This window comes from Dermacentor albipictus, chromosome 5, assembly GCF_038994185.2.
Source record: "Dermacentor albipictus isolate Rhodes 1998 colony chromosome 5, USDA_Dalb.pri_finalv2, whole genome shotgun sequence".
Classification (NCBI taxonomy): Eukaryota; Metazoa; Arthropoda; class Arachnida; order Ixodida; family Ixodidae; genus Dermacentor; species Dermacentor albipictus.
The window spans coordinates 62,203,042-62,226,709 of NC_091825.1; the positions used below are offsets into that span (position 1 = coordinate 62,203,042).

General features: G+C 43.9%; 1 protein-coding gene across 4 annotated transcripts in view; it reads left to right on the forward strand.

Moving 5' to 3' along the window:
• The first annotated feature begins 14,927 nt into the window (after window positions 1–14,927).
• Window positions 14,928–23,668, forward strand: part of LOC139060463 (uncharacterized) — a 62,153-nt gene continuing 53,412 nt past the window's right edge. For all 4 annotated transcript variants that reach the window (XM_070539597.1, XM_070539599.1, XM_070539598.1 and 1 more), the window contains exons 1-2: window positions 14,928–15,122; window positions 22,793–23,096. In XM_070539597.1, coding sequence (XP_070395698.1) covers window positions 14,985–15,122; window positions 22,793–23,096 — 442 coding nt within the window. In that variant the 5' untranslated portion in view covers window positions 14,928–14,984. The remainder of the gene's footprint in view (window positions 15,123–22,792; window positions 23,097–23,668) is intronic.

Sequence of the window (23,668 nt, forward strand, 5' to 3'; positions counted from 1 at the left end):
TTCGGCCATACGGGCGTGAACATGATGATGATGGTGCTCCGCTTTTATGATACCGATTAAGGTGGATAGGTCAAAAATGCGGCAGCATATCATCACGGAAAAGAAGGGCGACGTGGTTGCTAATTTCGTTGTGTGTTGTTTTTCACTCGCTTGCATGGTTCTTCGCCGATCTCGCACGTGGTTCTACGTGCAACTTCGTTTGGTCTTGTTGACTTTTCTTCTGTTGCTATTTTGGTCTCCTATTTAGGCTACGTTTTCGGCCCGCATTGCACCATTTCTTACCAACCTTCATCCGCAGCGGGTGTGCGCCATTGCTTAGTTGCACAAGAGCTGCAGAAAACATTGCGCCGTATCGGTTTGCCTCGTTTCATTCCTCATATACGATGTCTTGGAACCACTTCTATGAGAACTTGTTGCAGGGAGGCCTGCGCCGAAGTTGAGATTTCTTTAAAAATTCATGACAACTTCCTTTTCGAATTCCTAAACGTTACGTCGTTCCATTATTTGATGTTTTCAAAGAAATAAACGTTATGTTAATAGTTCTCATGTTTTTTTAGACTTCACTAATAGCGTTTTAACCAGACTCCAATTCGACACCAGTGCCCCATAGAGGGTGTTAGCTAGTTCAGCAACTGCTCCACTTATAACAAGGAGTGAAAGAGGGGGAAAATATGGATGCCGCGCGATGTCGAATCAGCGTTTTACGGTACGTTCACACTGAGGAATCCGGCGTCTACAGCGAATGGAATTCTCCTGCCGCCTAAAATCGCGTAGTTCACACTGCTTGCGGACCGCGCCGCGGAAAGACATACAGCGCCATCTGCCCCATAAAGTGCTAACCTCCAATCAAGCGCGGGATATCCCGGATGTTCGCGCGGCTCGAAATTGCGCAGTTGTCTCCGCTCGCGTCGAGTTCGTGTGTTTATGTTGCGCGTCTCCACCATTGCTTGGAAAGACTATGATGAACCCCGAGCAAGAAGAGGCAGTACTGCTCGGCCTGTTGGCAAGCACCTTTCTGGCGATTCATGGCGCGCAGAAGCATTCGCCGAAGAGACGGCGGCAGTGGCGTTGGTGGGTTCGCCCAGCTCTGCAAGAGCGCGAACAGCTTGGTCACGCCTCGCCACGCATTTCGGATCTGGATGTCGCGGCGGACTTTGATAACTGCGACGACTGCGACATGACGTGAGACTTTGGATCTTTGGAAGTTCTGTTTCGCGCTCCCCGATTGGTCAGCGCCGCGCGGCGGCGAGGCAATCCAGCGGCAGCTGCCGCAAAAATCGGTACGGCAGCGATCGGCGCGGAAGGGGCTATTCCGGCGGATCTCGCCGCCGCCGAACTGGGTTCCGCCGAACTGGGCGCCGCTCCAGACGCCGAATGTCTCAGTGTGAACGAGGCATAATTTTCTAACGGAAACAAAACTGATCCTCTGCTAATTTTTGAACTTTTACTCTGCCTATCTTATCGCCATTCGTTTCAGTGCAACTGTTTCTTCAGATGCTTTATTAACAATGTCTTTATTCTCTCCTTGATCATAACCTTTTTTAATAATTTTCCTTGAGTTATTCTACCTCCTAGCTCGCATATTATTCTTACTTTTCCGGTATTTCCTGTTGTTTTTCCTTTTAATTTGCGTTTCCCCTCTTCAAATAAGAATTATCTTAGGCTACTTCCTGCCGCCCTGATTTTTTGTCCAACCCCTTAAGTGGATCAACGCCTTTCCCGGTTTAAGCGCATCTTTCATAGGTGTCGCGACCATTTGCAAGTATGAAGCACGAGACCAAGTTGGACACATTTTCACCGGCAAATGCCTCGCTCAACAAAAACTTGTGACGCTCGCATATGCGGATCACACGCATGAGGTTGAAGGAGTTATGACAGTGAAAGGAGGCGGTTGTCCGACAACAGTCTGACTACGACGGCATGGCGGCATTAGGATGACGACACTCACATTACGGCTGTAGAGTGTGTACGATAGCATCACATCGGTGACGTGAGGATGACTCTATGACGACGAGCTACGACGACGCTGGCGGGACGATGACGAGATGACGACAACTTTATGACGACATTAGAATGCCTACGACAGAATGACGACCACGGAGCGACCCCGAGGCGGGGCAGCGACGCAATGACGGCGATGGTATGAGAATGATCACGTAACGACAATGTGTCGTCGACGCTGGAATGAGGACGATGGTATGATGACGATGACGACGGGGAAATGACGGCACGACGACAATGGGATGCCAACGGGGGGTATGACGGCGAATGTATGAAGACTACGGCGTGACAAAGATGGTATGACGGCAATAAGATGACAACGACGCAATTAAGCCGTTAACACGATGACGACGAAATAACGATGACGGGATGATTACGGCGGTGTGATGACGCGGGTATGAGGACAACGAAATGAAAACGACTGCGTGGTTACGACGGCGTGACGATGACTCCATATTGAAGATGGGTTGACGTTGAATTAGTTACTATGAGGTAGCGATGAGAGACGACGACAGAGAATGACAACGCAATGACAACGACAGAGCGACTATGGCTATTGCAACGCAAAAAATTATCACACTCGAATAAGCGCGATTCAATGGTGACGGTATGACGACGACGGCACGATGAGGACGCCGTGTTTGCGTTAGAGCTCACGTCCACGCATGCGTAGACCAACACAATGCGGGCATGGACCGGTTGAACGTGTTCAAGCTGAATAAAATAACACCGCACGTGACTATACGAAAGGGAAAGCTCAACTATACTCACAACCAAATTGTGTGGCTCACAGGTTCACAACGCAGTATGTACAGGTGTGGGAAAAAAAGAGAAGAAAGGAGAACAATAGTGTGATATACAATGCAGGATACGAGGAAGATACAACCAAAATAAATAAAATTTTCAAACTGGGAAGTATTGTCTATGCGAAAGAAAAATGATTTCTTTCGAGAGAAGCGGCACAGATGGCGCACTTAGGCATGTGGCGCTTTTCCCTTCGTTACAATATATATATATATATATATATATATATATATATATATATATATATATTTATATATGTCACATACACTTTGTTGCCATTAACTCCCTCACTATTTTGTACTCAGTCATCAAGGTCCGAATATATCATCGGGATCAATGCCCCTAATAAATGAACGGAAGTATAGTAATGTGAATACATAGACTGAGTCTGCGAGAGGCGCCTATAAAACGGATTACAAGCTGGTCTTACCAAACTCGTTATGTTGACCTTTCTGCTGATAATTTTCATGGTGTTTCTCTTCAGTATATTGCGCAAAAGTCCACCTAATGTTGAGAGGAAGCTTTAGCTTGAGGTCAACTACAATTTCCCTACTCAAATGCAATGTGATCAGGAGAAGTACTCTAAAAACACAACGGCTAAACAAATGTTATTGAAATTCGTTACATTTAGGAGAGAATGCCGAATTTCACATGTAACCCCCACAACGTAGCAGCATTTTAATTTAGTGTCTCATAGTTTTTTATAATAATTATCAGAAGTTGATAAGCTCAATACAAATAAAGTACTCAGTGAGAAAAACACTAACTCATCCCCATAGCCAGACCTTACGCTACTGTCCTAGGAAGCACAAGTTGGCTACCAGCCAGCTTGATCTACCTTGATACGCAAGGGTTATCGTTCATTCTATCCGTTGCGTATGTCCTCACCGAATCTTGCATTATCAGATTGCATATGCGACACGAATTGTGCAGTAGTTTCTGGACACCACGCGGGCACCAGCGATTACGCTGGAACCTTCGACGAGTGATATATGACAGCGGACACGCTTGAGCCGTTGGTCATATTTGGAGAATCGCCGAAATTGTCTGCCGCTATCATTGTGCTTTGAGTGTAACTTGCTTTTGTGGGCAAAGATTCGGCCAATAAAAAAGTTAGTTAAGCTATTGACAACTTCGCTGCTGTGTTTTTTCACCGTCCCTACTACGTGAAACTGTATTCATCAGTATTCATACAATATATACATCATATACATCATACATCATGCATTATATACATCATCAGTATTCATACAATATATACATCAGTATTCATACAAATAACACTCGCCAGTTGCGACTGCACACGAAAAATAAGGGAACCAAAAAATGTCGCATGTTAGTCACCTCAATACTGTGACGTCATCCCGATACACACTGTGTGTGCCTGTGCCACAGACATGCGCTGAGATAAGCGCTACGCTTTCATTTCCTTCGACCAGTTCTCACACAAGTCATGTGACCATTGTGGCTGTATATATTTCACGATGGTACTTTAAAAAGGATTCATTCTTGATCATGAGACAACGAGCGTCTGTCTGCCTGTCTGACAAATACCGTTAGTTGACCTACTAAATAAGAAAAAAAAACTGCTAATCGCCCCAAGTTTAGCTCACTGAAGTGTGTCCACTCCATTATTAGGCATGAAGGCAGTGCCAATAATACCAACGGCAGGCAGCAAACAAACGCGGTCGCCGAAGTTAAAGGCCGCCTGTTGCTTAGGCCTCTTTTGTACAATGATGACCGTGAAGAGCAGAAGGTTATGATGCTTTCTTAAGGGAAGCCACAAGAGAGAAAAACAAAATCATCAGCCGCTCATAAGCATAAATAACCAATATTTCATAAAAATTGAACATTTAATGTGATTCGCTGATGATATTGCCTTGCTTAGTAACTCATGGGATCAATTGCAATGCATTCTAGAATCACTGACCTAGACAGGCAAAGCAGAAGGGCGGGTTTAAAAATTATTCTGCAGAAAACTGCAGAAAGTAATGGGTAACAGTCTCGGAAGAGAACAGCAGTTCACGATAGGTAGCGAGGCACCGGAAGTGGCAAGGGAATACATCTACTTAGGGCAGGTAGTGACCGCGGATCTGGATCCTGAGACTGAAATAATCAGGAGAACAAAAATGGGCTGGCGTGCGTTTGGCAGGCATTCTCAGATTGTGAACAGCAGGTTGCCATTATCCCTCAAGAGAAAAGTGTATAATAGCTGTGTCTTACCAGTACTCACCTACGGGGCAGAAACCTGGAGGCTTACGAAAAGGGTTCTGCTTAAATTGAAGACGACGCAACGAGATACGGAAAGAAGAATGATGGGTGTAGCGTAAAGGGATAAGAAAAGAGCGGATTGGGTGAGGGAAGAAACGCGAGTTAATGACATCTTAGTTGAAATCAAGAAAAAGAAACGGGCGTGGGCAGGGCATGTAATGAGAAGGGAAGACAACCGATGGTCATTAAGGGTTACGGACTGGATTCCAAGAGAAGAGAAGCCTGGCAGAGGGAGGCAGAAAGTTAGGCGGGCGGATGAGATCAAGAAGTTTGCAGGGACATCATGGTCACAATTGGCACATGACAGGGGTAGTTGGAGAACTATGGGAGAGGCCTTTGCCCTGCAGTGGGCTTAGCCAGGCTGATGACGATGATGAATATGGTTCAAAAATCTGGCGTGCACTGCATGCTACTTTGAGTGGAAAAAATATGTCACCTTCGCACATTAGCTAAAGGGAACTTACAATTTAAAAGTTCAGAAATTTAGTACTGAGGGACTCGTTTCAATGTTACTGTGTGAAATGTAAAAAGCGTATCCAGGAATCTGGTGAACGTTAAATTTTACGTGTATTGTTTTGGTTGAATGAGCATAATTATGATAAAATTTCTTGTTAAATTAAGGAACATTTAACGTCAATTACCCTTTATTCTATTTTACTGATGGTCCCTGCACTGCACTATCCCATGTCACTGTCAAGACAGCTGTGTCGCTTGCAGTGTTGTCAGAGTATTTTGTAGTCAATATACCTGTCCCTTGCGCCATTAAACATCACATATAATAATAATAATAATAATAATAATAATAATAATAATAATAATAATAATAATAATAATAATAATAATAAATATAGTCTGCATCTTTTACGATTTTTGTTCCAAGCGTATGAACCATTTTTTTCTTTTGGAGCACCTCTCTTTACTTGGAGGTCGCATTAGAAATTGTGTGTAAGCTATCACTTTTCATATGGCATACTACCTTTCTGACTGCAAGAGGAAAACCTTGATTAAGCGATTCATAACTGTCATGGAATGATAGCGTGAAGTAATGTACGATTAATTTGGCTGCAGAGTGAAAGCAATGACAATACATTTGAGACGGGAAACGAGGCTAAAACAAGCTCCATTTTGTTTGCTGAATAGCGAGCTATCACATTTAAACTGTTTGCTTTACATATAAGCCAGTGCAGCTCAATGCTGTTAATAGCCAATGAGCTATTATTTTGCTATTCTAATTTAAGTAGTCCTCTGTGTTACCAGTATCAGCTGATAAATATTCCCTGAATTTCAGAGATGGCTTGGAACGACCCAAGGTGAACTAATATGCTATCGCACTTTATCAAAACAGTGGCAGACCGGCTGACAAAACTTCTGCTCAAGCGTAATCCTAGCCTCAATAGTAAATGTGACGTAATTTACACCGTTCATTATATAGAATTTTTACTGTGTTTTCTGGTATATATAAAAATGAGCTATCCTGGAATTTATTGTCTGGGAAGCACTACCTTTTTTAATTAGTTATAGATATCAATCTGAACTCCAGCTTGCCAAATTCAATCAAGAAAGAGAGTTTTATGTTGTGCTTTTTGTCAGTAAGGAAAATGGTCTTTTCCTTTCAAAACTTACAATATCTAATTTGAACTTGACATCAAAGTAATAATGATCAGGTTATTTGTCTTTGTGCTGACGAGTGAGTACTTAGCTTTTTCTAGGAGCACACCACAAAATTTTTGTTCCGTTTTTATACCAAGAATGGATCCCTGTCAACTCAGTCATTATGCTACGGAGCCTCAATTACGTTTCAATTATATAGAAATATTATTAACTAATACCTTAATTTTTTAGTGTTAAAGCTCAAAATATGCGCGAAGTGTAGTGTGGCTTTGAACGTGAAACATACGTCTATTCATGTCCCCAGTACTCGATGTGGCAGTCTCGTGGTGCTGCACATAACTGACGTGCATACACATACTATGACCATGCTGCCAAACCAGAGATCATTCACAGTTGACGGTATAACAGGGGAGAGAGTCCTCGGTAATAAATAAAGGAAATGAAATTTAATAAATTAATGCAGATGAAAGTGGATCAATAAACAACTTGCCGCAGGTGGGGAATGATCCCACAACCTTCGCATGTCGCGTGCGATGCTCCGCCAATAGAGCCTCACACGCGAAATGCGAAGGTTGTGTTATCGTTCCCCACCTGCGGCAAGTTGTCTATTGATCCACATTCATTTGCATTAACTTATCGTTTCTTTATTTCATTTATTAGGCACAAGTAATTTCCCTTATGTTGTCCCCGGTGTCAGTGTTCGTTGGCTTATGATATGACTAAAAAAATCGGGCCCCTCTGTTAATCCCCTTTCTTTTCGATTACAGTAAAAGCTCGTTAATTCGAACCTCAAGGGGAAGCCGCTTCAGTTCGAATTAACGAAAGTTCGAACTAACGAAAGTGAAGGAGGGCAACAGTACACTGCGATTCGGAAGCAGTAGGGCATGTCAGAAATTTGGCGTGTCAGAAAGTGGCACACGCCATCTTCAAGTTGAAGCTCTGGGTCCGACTGTGCCACACCACCGATGTCCACCGAAACGAACGTTAGCCGAGGCTTAACACCATCACAATGAATCGCGACGGCCGATACCTCTTAAGCTGACAACAGAGGTGCACAACCGATGAAGACTGCCGAGACAAAGACGCTGAACATGTGAAGGTGGCGAAGGCCCTGATTCGTTGGCTCTTGATTGCAAGCGCAGCTGCGACGTACTTGATTCGCTGTGTTTTGGAGCTTGCCGTGCCATCTCCGCACATTAGCAGCTGTACAAGATTTACAAAGACTCCGAGACTCGCAACGGGCAAGACGTCTCGGAGGTTACGTAGAACGGAGAAGCGGCAGCCGCCGCTGCCTTCTGGCTGACCCCGCGTCGGTTAGATTTTTTTCCGATTTTGCCTTCTCTCGCCGTTCTCTCCGTTTCGGAGGCAATACAGCCTTGTGTGTAGGCAGTAGGCGCGTTTCTCTGGCCGTGTGCCAGGCGAGCGTAGTTCGAATTATCCGTGAGGGAACCTTCTCGCGTTCGAATTAACGGACTTTTTTATACATAGACTTCTGTGGACCTTGGCCGGACCAAATCGTACAGTTCGAATTATCCATAAATTCGAATTATTGAAGTTCGAATTAACGAGCTTTCACTGTATCACATTTCTTGAGCCGTATTTTACATTTTCTTTCACATTTTTCTTTTACACTTTTGCTCTGCACTGTTGCCCGAGGCACCGGGATGAACACTGTTACATGCTTTGCAAAACTGCTCAAAAGATTCTATGATATTTCTACACTTCAATTACCGTTTAAAGAACATCTGCTGCCAGCTGTCGAGAAGAATATAAGCTAACTGCTTCAGTACATAGCCTTCAAGACTAAAATCTGCATGTACTCAGTTCAATCTCTGAGGCCGTGCCTGGCAGGTGGCCTCCGAAACGTAAAACGACGAGACGTTGCTGCGCGAATCTAGGAGGCAACAATTGTAATGCGGTTGCTCTTGCAGCTTGTTGCTTCATTCCCCAGAAGATGGCGATACAAGTCTGCGTTTTTTAAAGCCGATATTGACACGTATACATGTTTATCCTATTTAAAGAGCACCGCGTATCGCCCGCTAACAATTTATTGTTATCAATCAGTGCAATACCAGCATGCATGATGTGGAGATTGCTGGAATGTTATCACTGATTCTATCTGTTGCCCATGTTTTAGCTGAACCTTGTGCAATCAAACTGTATTACGATGCGAATAGTGTTGTACATTCAGTAAGGGATGCGAACACTAGCGATTACACTGGAACGTTCGGCAAGTGATGTGATGGCACGCCGGCGGGCTTGACCTGCAGGTCAGATTTCGACAATCACCGACTGTGCTCCCCTGTTATCATTGTGCTTTGAGTGTCACTTGCTTTTGTGGGCACTGGTTTGACCATTAGAGAGTTTCGTGATTCAGTTTCTTGCTACCGTTTTCTTCACCGTCCACTACAATGTGACAATACACTTGGCCTTGCGCACAGGTTCACAAACACCAACTCTGTGGAAGTTTATTCCTAGATCTAGGGTATTCGTAGCAAACTGAGGGATTTGGCGCCTTTGTGGCAATGTCCAGGTAGGTAATAAAAATGATATTCAGCTATGTATAGGCATTTTTTCTAATGACATATTCTTGCACTTGTTACCGTATTTGTAATAATCGATTTCAATACCCACTCTTTTTCTTTTACTTCTGGCATTGGCTAGGACGCGATGTTATCCACAGGATTGGCCTCTTAGAGTGACGGATATGTCGAGTCAAAATTCAGTGCCCTTCCCCTTTTTGAAGACGGATGACCAGCGAAGCTGTGAATAATGGCCCCTTAACGGCGAACTGCACCTCCGCCGCGGATCGGCCCGGCATTGCACTATCTTCGGTATCGGTCCACGTATGAGGAGTGCTTAACGCCTGCTTCGCCTCGGCCGCGGGTGGTGGGCCCGGCAATGAACTATCTTGGCGATCGGCCCACGTATGAAAAATTGTTAATCTTTGTCCATGGACACGAGATTCGCCAGAACCTGTAGCCGGATACAACCCAAGTCTGCAGAGAAGTGCCGCCCGTGCCAAAACCCAATAAGCGTCCATAACCGACAGCCACTGTTGCTCCCCGAGGCTACAGATAGTTCGTACTTCAAACTTTGCCTGTTACCCTAATGAGACGGTAAAGAAAAAAATTATGAGCGCGTAAATTTGTATGTCTTCACTCGAGTGTTATAGGGAATGGTGAAAGTCCAATTCTTTACTGAACAGAAATAAAACATTTACTTCTCTGCAACTATTTATTGTCAAGTTTCACATTAATTGGCAGTGCTTCCATAAATAAAACGGGGTCAGTAGTGAAATGAACTGCACCGACGACTTTGGAAGAGTGATATGCTCAGACTTCATACACTTCGTCCATGTCTGTTGCACACCTCATTGCTTCCGCCGGTGAAAAGAATCGCCCAGAACACACGCTTGGCAGATATCAAGTACGATGGCATATTGAAATGGGCGCATGATGTCGATTTTCTTTGCTTCTGTAATTTACTAGTGGAGTAACAACCCCGCGAGGTCCGTGTGCCTTGGTTGCCAACTGCTGTTTCTTTCAGTTGTGTCCTACTGTAGCCATAAACAGCTTCGCTGTAAAAAAAATATTGGTATAAAATGCGGCCTCTGTAATTAAGTATATAATAATGCCACCTAGATGCCGTAGGGAAAACCGCTGACGACTGGTTCACTTTGCTTTTGTATTGTGCCAAACGCCGTCCCGCAGCCTATGCGTACAAATTTTGCCTTCGCTGGCAGGGAAGTTGAAAGTAAGTTTAAAGCATAACCGTTCTTCAGTAGCTCAGCGGTGCAGCGGTGTCCACAGACGCGAATACTTGCCGTAGCAGCTTTCAGGGCTTTTGGTAATGAACACGGCTGCCTAAAGGGCGTTGTCAATATGAACTATTCCAAGAAAAAGGAGCTGCTAAGAGGTACTCAGCAGTTAATTTCCTGCGTTATCATCACTGCATCTTCGCATCCCTCCCTTTTGATATGAACGAGAACAAAAGGGTCAACTGAAGGGCCCGATTTTTATTAATCGTATCACGAGAAGCCAACAAACAATGACACCAAGGACAACAGAGGGGAAATTACTTGTACTTACCAAATGAATTTAAAGAATGATAAATAAATTGAAATGAAAGTGGATGAAAAAACAAAATGCCGCAGGTGGGGAACGATCCCACGTTTTCGCATTACGCGCGCAATACTCTACCAATCAAGCTACCGCGGCTGCTTCCCGGCCACTTAATTGGTAGAGCATCGCACACATTATGCGAAGACGTGGCATTGTTCCCCACCTGCGGCAAGTTAATTTTTCATCTACTTTCATTTCCACGTATTTATCCCATTTCTCTAATTCAATTAGTAAGTACAAGTAATTTCCCCTCTGTTGTCGCTGCCGTCATTGTTTGTTGGCTTCTCGTGATACTTTTTGATATGTTGGTTTCGGTATTGGCGGCGAGCTCCACCACTGGAAAAGCTGGCGCCACCGTCGGCTTGACGGGGCATGAGGGATCACGTGGGCACAGCGGCCGCGTCGGCTGCTTCGGAAGCGCCGAAGCGAGCTGAAAACGAAAGTTTAGAGTTCCACCTGCGCCGCCGTTCTGATTAAATGGTTAGGCTTTACTGCCTTGGGAGTCAACTTGACAACATCTGAAACTACTATAATAGGTAGTGGCCGCCTTTGGAGGCGTGCAGCATGGTAGGCTACTCCTCGGTGCCGCATGTGCCGGACGTACCCAACGGAGCCCGGTGTCAGCCTTATTCACACGTAGCCGCAGGGCAAGGAGCTGCGTGAAGCTTGGCTGGCGAAACATAGAACCGGCAGACAGCCATCGGCTACAATTCGAGTATGCAGCAAGCACAGTCGCAAGGAATATTTCTGCTGCGGCGCCGGTACTGTAGCGCCTCCCTCATACTACGCAAGGGAGGCGCTTCCGACAGATGGTCACTTTTCTCTTCTTTCTTTTGGTGTTCTTTCCTTTTCCTACCTGTGCTTGCCTTGCTCGATAGATAGGCAATAGAGCGTCATTCTGGCTTGGGTGTGGTTGCCACGTCCACCCGATACAAAGGGTTGGCCACAATGTCGTCGTCGTCGTCATCATCATCATCATCATCATCGTCACTCCGTAACTCCTCGCCGCCAATACCTCTTTATCAGAATCTAGGTACATGGAAGGCTTTCGCATGAATTTATGAACAGGTAATGCAGCATCAGAACATAACGAGGAAGATGAACGTATGTCAGAGTTTTTCACAGGGCTTTACATATGCGCGTGAATACAAATCATTATTACGTACAGTCTCGGGAGAATTTAAAGCAATAACAAATGGCCTTTCAAAGTGTATAATGAAGCGCTAATGATAAGTTCAAAAAATTTGGGTTGATTTATGGATAATGCCTTTGCGGCATGAGGGCTGAAGTAGAAAAGACTGCCATGTATTGTGAGTTCTGGAGCTTTTGTCGACGTTTTTCGCACTTGTAGCGCCCCCCCCCCCCCCCCCCCCCAAGACTGAACGCAACATACATGGGACAGCGGACCCTCCACACATTATATATATATATATATATATATATATATATATATATATATATATATATATATATATATATGTGACGACTAAAGTACCAAACTGGAAATTTCTAGAGGTCATCGTAGGGATATCATGGCTAACAAGGCTTACATAACTGGCAGAGGCACAGATTTTCTCAATGGCCTTGTCGTCGTCAAGTGAGGCAGTTTCCGTATGTTGTTCTTTCTTTAAATGGTAGTAATGTAATACTTTTTGCGGTTTTTCAAGTGGTGGCATCAGCCCGGTTGTTCGGCTACTCGCGGTTCGCGTGTTACCTCTTTCATTTGAGGTAGAAAGCACCGGTACAATGTTCTAGTTCTGTAGCTCTCTACTGTATGGTGTATAATTTGTTGGCAGTAAGCAGACGGAGGCTACACAATTATCCCTTTCTTAATTTTTAAATCACCTATCATCTTAATGTGTTCTGGAGCTCCACAGCCTTAATTTTTTTGGTTGGCCTTTCTGCACTGTCTGGTGCATTTTTTGAGTGGTCGGTCGATTGGTCAATGGTTTGGTTGATTTACTGATTTCGTCTTACGTCCAAAACCAAAGGAACTCCTATGTGTATGAAGTCGAAGTGCACACCAATGCATTAATTTTTCAATGGTTGTTTAGCCTGCAGACAAAGATCGAAATAGTACCATTTTATCTTATCAACCCTACAACTTTCCTTTGAATTTACTTCTTTCACCCTCAACGTATGCTGTTTGCACTTACTAGGTGCATAACTATAGACAAACATTCCGAGTAATCAAATGAGTACCTATCGTAATTCTCAACAGCATGAAAGTTGAACCAGTGGTAATAATTCCAGCGCTTCAGATTTAGTCGTCCCCCATCTTTGTCGCTGTTTTTGCTTTGAATTTCGTCAGTCTTTTCCAGCATCCGCCACAACCAAAAGCTAGCCAAGGAAGCAAAATTATGCACGCTTAGAGATGAAACGAAGATAAGAGGGAAAAAGTAAGCTTCTGTGATGGTGTACTAACGTTAGCTATTATTTCGAGATTGCTTATTCCGTATTATATTCCCAATGAACGGTCACTACTAAAAAGGCTGCCTTGGAGATGAATTGCTTAGCTACATAATTATCAGCCATTATTTCATTTAGCACGGTAGATATGGGAATATCTGTTCAAAAGTATTTGCACCAGTACTTTACGTACGTTTCTTTATTAATTCTTATTATTTTATTTTATTATTAACACCGTCTCTTTAACTGGCAATAAGATAAGCGCTTGGGTAATTTACCTAACCCTTTCGCCGACTCCCCGACAGGCGTACGCGCCATGAGGGAGAAGCCGAAGGATGAAAACGGCGATGCTGATGATGACGTTAAAGGCTGCATTATTTACTTACTCATGGAGCGTTAACCCGAGTACGTAGGTTTTCAAAATACATAACAGGGTTGAACTTACAGGTTTGTAATAATAATAATAATAATAATAATAATAATAATAATAATAATAATAATAATAATAATAATAATAATAATAATAATAATAATAATATATTTATTTATTTATTGTTGCCATTTTTCAATAATCGTACATCAGAAGGCAGGCCCGTCAGAGCCAAGGAAGTGGCTTGCGTGACTTGCCCGGCATGTCGGCAAACAAAGTCAAAATGGCAACGTGTACAGAAATGAAAAGCTCGTGAAGTTTATCACGCAAAAATGAAACAGAAACTCAGCTGAAATCAGTGACAAACGAAATACAAGAAACAAGAAAAGAGAAACGTAGTATTATACAAATCTTATAGGGCCTTGAAAATTTTTTTCAAGTTTCGTTTCGAAGTTGCAGTAAATATATGATCAGGTAGGTCATTGAATATTCTTGGGACATAAGCATACCTACTAGCTTTACCAAATCTTGTGTTGCAGTGCGGTACTATAAAACGCAATATTTTCCTCAGTGCACGGGGAGCAATATATCCCTGTTTGAAATCAGGGTTCCAAAAATGTTTTACCACAACCGTTTGAGTGAACAAAGTTTTATATGGCGGAAGACCCAGATGTATAAACAAGTTCACATTGTCGGCCGAGGAAGAGTTATAAGCAATGGACTTCAACATATTTTTTTAGAATTCTGCCAACTCGACAGAGCCATCGAGATGAGCGAAACCCGAACAATGTAATGCCATAACGTAACACACTGTATGCTAAGGCATGCATGATAGTGATTTTTACAGACATCGGAACAATGGATTTAATGTTAAAAAGTAGCGAGGAAACACTTCTGAGCCTGTCGCAAAGATATGTCATGTGATCATTCCATGATAGGTCACTGTCAAAGAAAACACCAAGGTATTTAATGGAGCTTACATATTCTATAGGGGCACGCTGACACGATTGGCAAGTACGACAGTGCATAATAATAATAATAATAATAATAATAATAATAATAATAATAATAATAATAATAATAATAATATAAGAAATTCAATATAGGTCAATTCCTGAAATGTATTACTCAATGAGTGAACTCGAATAAGCAACAATTCATATACATGTCTACAGAGAAAGGATAAGAAGAGGTAAAATTAGATTAACAATTTAATTGATGTGACATCCAATACAGTTTATCCATGGCGACGCACATATCCTTGCAGGAGTATCCCAGCACAGAACATCCAAACGAGAGTGCAACATACAAGTCAAAGAAGAAGAAGAAGAAGAAGAAGTCCGTTTCAATTCGGCGGAAGACATCGACAACTCAGTGCCATCTCGCCTGACGTCATGCCGAAGAAAAGCCCGGCAGCACAAGGCACGGGGCTTCCTCAAAGCCCCCCGTCCCACGGGAAGAAAGTATCCTCACCCGGAAAGCACCGAGTTGGGAGGCCCAAGACCAAGAGACGGTTAGGCAAGCGACAACAGGTAACCCTCATTCAATGTTTCATTGGCAGGGCGCCATAGAGACGGTAATCGGGAAGGGTAGTTGCCTTCTGCATAGCATTCAAAGCGGGAATTCAGGCCTTGACACTTTTATAACGTCGGTAAAGCGACAGTTTCTCACTGGCTTCAACCCAAATCCCCATTGATGGCGCTAACTTTAGGTTTTTGTGCACAATCGGAGCGTAGGTGGAAAAAAAGACCGCTTCCAATCGTATTTCCTTAACACAGCCTTATGATAGACTTAAAAGATCTTACGGATCTGATGGATCGGCTCACTTCAACCGCTCGGGCGACAGACCACTCTGCAAGAAAAGATCCCGAGAACTTGGACGAAGTGCGTGTGCATGCGCGATGCCACAGAAGCGCTGTTGGGTTTTATGAAGTTGACTGGTCTGTACGGGCGCCCACCAATTTCAAGCAAATGTTCCCCTACAGGTCTGTGCACGCTTGCTGACTCTCTGTTCTTCTTGTACCCCTTCCCCAAGAGTAGGGAATGAGCGAAAGAGGCGCGATCTTGCTGATCTGATTTGTAGAACAATCTGAGGTGCGATCTGAGGCGCGATCTGATTTTGTAGAACAAAGCTGCTATTGAGTTGGATGATGAGACTTTTGTTTGCACAAGATGACAACGTATAGCGCACACCGGTCAAGCGCTCCCATCTGTGTAAAGCCTGTTCCACGTGATGCGATTTTCATTGCACTGCAACTGCATTTTGAGTCGCATGCAACGAAAATTTTAGTTTCAGTGCCGACTCCCCTCCTCGCCCCCTTCTCGGCTGCACTTAACCGGTTGGTCACAACGTCGCAGCGATCTTTGCGATTCTCCGTCAAGATTCCGCAGTGAGCTATTTTACAGTTTGTTTTGGAAAATGACGTCTCCTTCAACAAGTGCAGTGCGCGGAGACGTAGATTGCCGAATCCCGTACATACGCGAAAGGAGAATAAAAAAAAAAGAGTCGCAGTTTCGCGAGAAATGCGAAGCATCGATTGCGATAGCAAATTATAAGCCAGGTATACGAAGTAAGGATATCAGTTTTATCGGCCGCATAAACTTGGAAACATTCGCTTACTGGCGTGGGGTCAGCGCGCACAAGCAAACCTCAACACATCACACTCGATGAGCGCGGACACTCGCTGACAAAACGCCGGTGTGAGCAAGCACGGCAGCAGCTGCGAGCGAAGTGACCTTCGTGCGGTCTATCGCTTCAATGCGAGAGCGGCGAGTACACGTCGCCCACAAAGGTATGAGCGGCCTGCGGATGGTTGACAAGATATGGCGCGCGCGGTAGTGCGAAGTACGCGCTGGTCGGCAGAGTCGAAGCCGCCTGCAGTCGCCCTCGCGTTGCCTCCCTGCGCTCCCTGCTTTCCTCCATGTACGGCGAGGAAGATTGAGCTGCGATCGTCACTTCCCCTTGCGCCCGGTCGGAAAATGTGTAGCTGCTGCCCGAGCGCAAACACCACCCTCTAGAGAACGAGGAGGAGTCTAGGAGGTGTTGGCAGAACCCCACCCCACCTCTCTTCCTTCCGTCCCCCCACGGCTTTTCGCGCGACGGAAGAAGGCGCGTTAGCTCTCCGCTTTCTTCCTTCGCGCGCCAGATTGAGCCGGGTCACTGGCACTCTCTCGCGTTCTTTCACTCGCACACACAGCATACTACGCGCGACGGAAGTGTTATCGTCCTTGGACTTAATACGGAACATCGCGGTGGCGGCGACGGCAGAAATGCGCTGTAGTGTCTGTATAAATGCTATCTCAATAAAGCCTCCTACCGCAGATTACATGCTCATCTTTCTAAGCGTTTGCTGGCACGCTACGTAGCAAATGAGGTGCGTTTTCACGTCTAGACCCACATTTACGACTTGTTAGTACTACGAGGTGTTCGGTACCCACGAGACGACATGCCCCTTGGGGTCTTCAAAGTTTTCTTTTTTTGAACAGCACCCAAAAATTGCGCGTACGTAGAAGCTTAAATAATCGCAACCTCGGCAAGGGTGAATGACCAGACAGCAAAATACTCCAGGTTTCAAAGTTGCGGTAAACACAAGACAGTTGCATATGTTTTACGAGATAGAGGTAAGGGCTCCGTGCCGCATAAAATGTGGTGTGAGCGCCTTGCGTCGACAGCCGTTTAGCGAAAAATCATTCCGAACCCAAACCATGCAGGTCCTACATGTGGCGCAAAGGCGTTACTGAACTAATTGAATCCTTCAAGGTGAGATGCGTCAGAAAAATCGTAAAGTACAACCTAAACACAGACTATTGACATGATACTGTCAGATTGTGATTTGCATATACAAAATAAACATAATTCTGTTGCACGAAAACTCAAGCATAAACCACTTTTCCTGCGTTTCTACCATTTATATAGCGGCGCGCTGCGCTCGGTTCGTTGGAACAACACGATCCAGATGGCGCTCGCCTTCGCGCATCCGCAACCCACGCGAGGGGCTGCATTTTTACCAGAAAGCTTGCCCACTAGCCTTCGTGCATAGCGCTAGCCGCCAGCGTTTCAATTCAAGGTAATTAAACGTTATTTCGCATCTTCCTTTTTACAGCAAAAGAAAATGCAAGGGCAAGAACAAAAAGCTGCACAATCGCAGCTTGACGAGTTTCCTGTTCCCTTTCGTTGACAAAATGTTGCAGCATATTCACAAATAGAATGTATTAGATATGTAAAAAAAAAGAATTCATATTATAGATACTGCCATATTCACATCGGAACATATATATATATATATATATATATATATATATATATATATATATATATATATATATATATATATATATATATATATATATATATATATATATATATGTTCCGATGTGAATATGGCAGTATCTATAATATGAATTCTTTTTTTACATACATACATATATATATATATATATATATATATATATATATATATATATATATATATATGCACATTCCTATCTACACCAACACAGCATCTATACACGTTTGCATCTGTACACGTAAACAAGCACCTATATCAAAAAAGGGGGCAAAAGGATTATGCACAAATGATAAGCAACACCGAAAAAATATACGCAAAAAAAAACCTGTAACCATTAAGGTTACATAAGCTGCAGTTACCGGTATGCGTGAGAAGCAGTCAGGGATCTTTGAATGCTATCGAGTTCCACTCTCAAAGGCGAAGCTTAAGCGTCCTCCAAATTTTTCGCGTCGGTTGTTTCACGCGTAACTTTCCCGATGTACCTTGAAAGGTTATCTTACCTAACTCACTTATCAAATTTGACACGCCAAACGTGCAGCCTATCATAACGAATTTTCTACGATAACATACTTGACTCCGTGGCTTGAATAAACAGCGTCGTCAATTTGTTTGCGAATGTTTCATGGACGTTAAGTTGTATCTTTTCTGCGATGGAGAACTTTTTTTCGTGCACAGAAACTAGTAAACCTTGAACACGTTGCGCACTTTGTATCCTTACGGCCCCTGTATTAACCCTTCCTTTGAACTGTAATTAAAAGTTGCATGACATTATTTACTTGCTATAGTGGCACAGTGAGAACGCACCCTCGCGCAAAGACTTGTAAAACTCGTACAACAATGCGAAAAGCAGGCAAACAGCCTGTACTTATGTAGGTGATACAAAAGCAAATTAAAACTGTGCAGTGAAGTCAGCCAGTTCTTTCCCTTTCTCTGAATAATTGCATCCCTTAAGTATAAACCTTTCTTGCCCGTCCAAAGCTAATCATGTGTGCAGAAATACCATGCCTAAGAAAGTTTCTAATATCAGTTTCTAATAAGTGTAACATTACATTTATTAGTGTGCGAACTCATATACAGATATCATCTGTCATTACTACCTTTATAAATATCGGACTTACATTCTACTTGCAAGACCATTTCACACTGGTATTTTAAAAGAAATCACCGAATTTTAATTTTACTCAATATTCAATGTAATAACTGAAGGGGCACAAACCGCTTTTTGGCAATGAAACACTCATTTATTGCAATTTTTACCTGCATACAGGCAAAAAGAAAAAAACGCAGACCTGTCGACAAGGTATTGTTCTTCAATGAATTCCCGTGCCCCTGCGGCTATGGCATTCTGCGCTCACAACACGTGAGGGGTTGAATTTGTAGCCGTGACAGTCGCATTTCGTTGGGAATTACAGATAAAAAACAAGAGCTATTGTACTTAGATTTAGTTTATCATTGTTTATTGCGCGTTGAAACTTCCAAAGGCTTTTGCATAAGGGGGGGGGGATGCATATGGAATATCTAAGAAGGAATACTAACACCAACCGAAAGCATACGGCAGAACTGTAAAACAAGCATCTTTCCGATACTTTGAATGTGGAAAACATGCATTGCATCAATATCTACTGCTCAACAGCACATCACAAATAAGCATGATCAGGTAGTAAGTACTGTTTCAGGTAGCTGGTTCTACTGACGTATAAATGCCAAAGAACATGAATGCTCACATTACGTAATGCGTACAGCTGAAACAAAACCTTTATAAAAAATGTTCCTTCTGGCAGATACGGGGGGGGGTAGGAGTTGCCAGCCGAAACTTTACTGGAGGGCATTGTGTAATACCGCTTGTGAAAGAATGAAGAGAGTGAAGAGGCTGTAGACGACCCTTGACCCGGGCCCGGGCCCGAACCACTGGCCATAACTCGTTCCTCCTGCAGCACCCGTCAAGGAGGAGGTAGTTAGCTCCCGACCGCGCAGCGTATGCAGCGCGATATAAAAATAAAAAGAACAATTCAAAACTCAACGCTGCCGGAGCTGGGTCTTCCTCGCATAAGCTCCTGCAAGGCTTTAATACAGTGGCTCATGCTACTGTAATAGGAGGAAGGATGACCGAGAAAATTTGTGGTAGAACACTTAGGTTCAACGGTAACTTTGTGAAAGAATATTCCAGGTGAGACAGGTTTATTTGGCCCACCCACACAAACAATACATGCATACTAGAAGAAGTACTACAGTCAGTCTATAGGGTACTTCAGACTATGGAAAAGCTATATTATACAGAAATCAAAAAAGATGCAACAAGCCCTCGACCCCATTGCAGTGCTTTCTGAGCCTGTCTGGTCTCTAGCTTTCTGATGAGTCAGTGACATCGACGTCGGAAATGAGACTAGAATCAAGAACTACCCCAGATTGCAAGTTGTGCTTCGCATAGCCTGACAAATATACCCGCAAGTCAACTTCTCCGAATTCTAAGATATTGTAAGACCAAGATGGCAGAGCCAACACATGGCTGATATAATTATGCCCCACCTGGACACAAATTCTACCTATGTTGAACAGAAAAATGTGAACATCGCATGTTCTTTGCTTGAGTCCAAGGCATTCTACGGTATGAATTACAAGCAATATGCAAAAAGGACAACTCATCGAAAATAGGCGTCGCGTACTGAGAAGTCCTTACAACGTCACTATGCTTGAAGACCTCTACGAGAAAGAGCAAACGAACGAGCACCTAAGCAGAGCAGAGGTGTAGCCTGCGGCACAAATTCTTCGTCTAAAGAGCTGGGAACCAGGTCGCAAGATACTATGTCAGCTAGCACATGAGCCGCAAGTACGACAGCCCCTGCCTTCAGAGACAGCCTCAGGAGCACCTGAAGTTGAAACACAACGCGCCCATTCCGTGCAATATGGCGCTAAGCAATTAGACCAGGAGACAATATGCAACTGCCAAATATACAGAGGAGGTTGCGAATCATGACGGCACAAACAAACGTCAGCCATGTATAGTATACTGATGTGGCAATATCAGTATAACCAGTAACAGTAATATGACACTACATCAAATTAAATACAAATGGGGACCATTCCAGGACAGCCTACACCCGGAGAAACTGAACTGGACGCAATCGAAAAAGCACTTGCAGTGCATATTTGTCGAGTACAACATCCTGCAGAAACTCTCAGCGCCTCCACATCACACAAGATTATCGGGAAAATCAAGAGACTGACACGCGACTTGCACGCACGTGGCCAAGTTATTAAATTACAGGATGCCTAGCCATGCACATATTCCAGCTCACAAGCGGGCTCATGAGCCCGACATAAGACCTGCAAACTGGACGGGTTGGTGTGTATTTATTATTAACTACTGCGCAACAAATATACAACCAACAAGAACGAAGCGTCCTGTGTGTTCATTTGTTCTAATTCATTGTCTTTCTGATAGGGTATAGTTAATGAGCTGATGAGGCTGCACAAGAGAAGAACGATACCTCCGAACGAGGACTCAATTTCACATTCAAATACACACACACAGGAACACGCATGCACACACGCACGCCCCCCTCCACCTCACACACACACACACACACACGTATACAAGTGTTGCAGGGACGCATAGCATGAATCAGTGTCAACAGAATGACGCTAGATAGGGACTAGGGCTAGCTTCCAACTAACGTTTAATGGGAAAGTAAGGCGATTTATTAAGTTCACAAAGAAACAATACAGCAAGAGGGCCAGGCAAACACGTTACAGAAAGGAAATAGATAAAAAATCGAAGTGCAGAAAAAAAAGACCATCATTGCAATCGCCAATCGTGCACGACAGCATCTTTCGAGAAACACATTTATTTTTTTAATAGGCAGACTGAGAGCTTCCTCATGCAAGCATACTCTTCCAGTTCTATGCCATTGGAAATAAAAAAAAAACTGAGTTGCTGGAGAGTAGTCGTAGACGCAGTTTGTGATCTTAGTGTTTCTTCTCTTGGACTTGTGAATTTGTTTGCATTTTCTCTCTCTCCTGTTTTTGATTATGTTTGGTCTCTCAAGCACTGGTATTTATCAAGCTTTCTTTCTGTAGTAGTTTCTCGTAATTTTTACAAAACTACATTTTCACAATAAACTTTTTAATTAGAAGTTTGCGTACCCTACTAACCTAGTGTACCCTACTAACCTAGTGTACACTACTAGGTTAGTAGGGTTAGGTTAGTAGGTTAGTTAGTTAGTTAGTAGGTTAGGTTAGTAGTACTAACCTAACCTAGTGTACACAGGATTCTCCCAGTGTTTTTAGACCTACAGCCTCCATAATTTCTCCAGGCAAGTGATCACATCTGCACATGATGCACATTTTCCTCTACAATGCACGCACAGATGTTGACAAATCTGATCGTGCATTGTAGAGAAAGAAGCTAGCATTCTGTGTAGATCGTGTGCTACACTTTCCCTGTTTGGAAGCACATGACATATTAGAACCAAAGGCGCCTTTCGCATGAGAGAACGGGACACTGCAATCTTAGAACAGCTATACACAGCTGTAGAGCCAACGGCGACAAGATGTTTAGCGTGATACAGATCAACGAGTTAGCGAATGCAATATCTATACCTTCACCTCCTGGGGCCGAACCAGCAAATGTTTTTGTTCTCAACTGCTTTTTCTCATCGGTGGGCCGCCTTCGCTAAAAATAAGCACGATTGGCTAACCTACACTATCGCGATAACTTTTTTGAGAATAGGGGTCCTGGTTATTTCATCTTCATGATGCAGAATTGTATTCTTCATCAATCGATTGTTGTCCTATATTTGACTCGGACCATGGGCAGCTTGGTTGGAATTGCGTTTGCGATTTTGCGAGGCCGCACAGTTATGCAGGCTTTCTTAATTTTTTTTTATCTATAGCTCATAAATTCCGCGATGCAGGCCATGCTGCGTTCACCGAGAAGCAACGACGAAGGCTCCCTCCTTGCAGTCGACGATGAGATCGAGAAGCCACAAGAGCCTCGCCGTCACCGCAGTCCACTTTATGGCATTGCCAGTATGTCATCGCTCATCACCAGCGGTCGCTTCACGTCCCCGCGTCCTGAGGGCGAACGGAGTGCGAGAGTTCCGGGTTCGTCACCTCTTTCGCCCGCGAACCGCCGGAAGCTGCGCGACTTGAGCCCCAATCCCCTTCTGTCCGCTGAGTGGAGCGGTGAGCACGGTAGCGGCACTACCACGCCACATGGTGAGTACTAAAAAAATTATGCAGATTCCACCTACTGTGGAAGTCGATGCCAGTGAAGCTTTCTGTACTGTTTGCTTTAATTGACGATGAATGTTTAATTTCTTCGGCGTTTATTTCAAAAAGAAAGTGGTTTGCTGATGGTAAACATTTCTTGCGTGCACCACTGCTGTTTGTAGCGCACAGACCGCACATGGAAGGCGTTTGCTTGAGGCGCTGTTGTGAGCCACACTTTGTTAGCTCCGAGAGCATATTCCGATTGCCTCCCATGGTCCATCACATCGTGGCAAAAGTATTAAAATTTGTTTGAATTCCGCGGCTGTACGTGCCAAAACGTCAATGGAATTATGAGGCACGCCACAGTAGCGCACTCCGGATTAATTTGGACGCCGGGGTCTTCTTTACCGCGTTCCTAAATCCAAGAGCAAAAGCGTTTCTTTTAGTTGGCCGCCGTCGAAATGCAGTTGCCTCGGCCGGGGTCACACCTGCGACCTTGATCACGGAAAACAACCGCGGTGGGCACAGAAGTGTTGATTTGACGTGTGACCACTTCGGTAGCGTCGTTTAGACCCTAC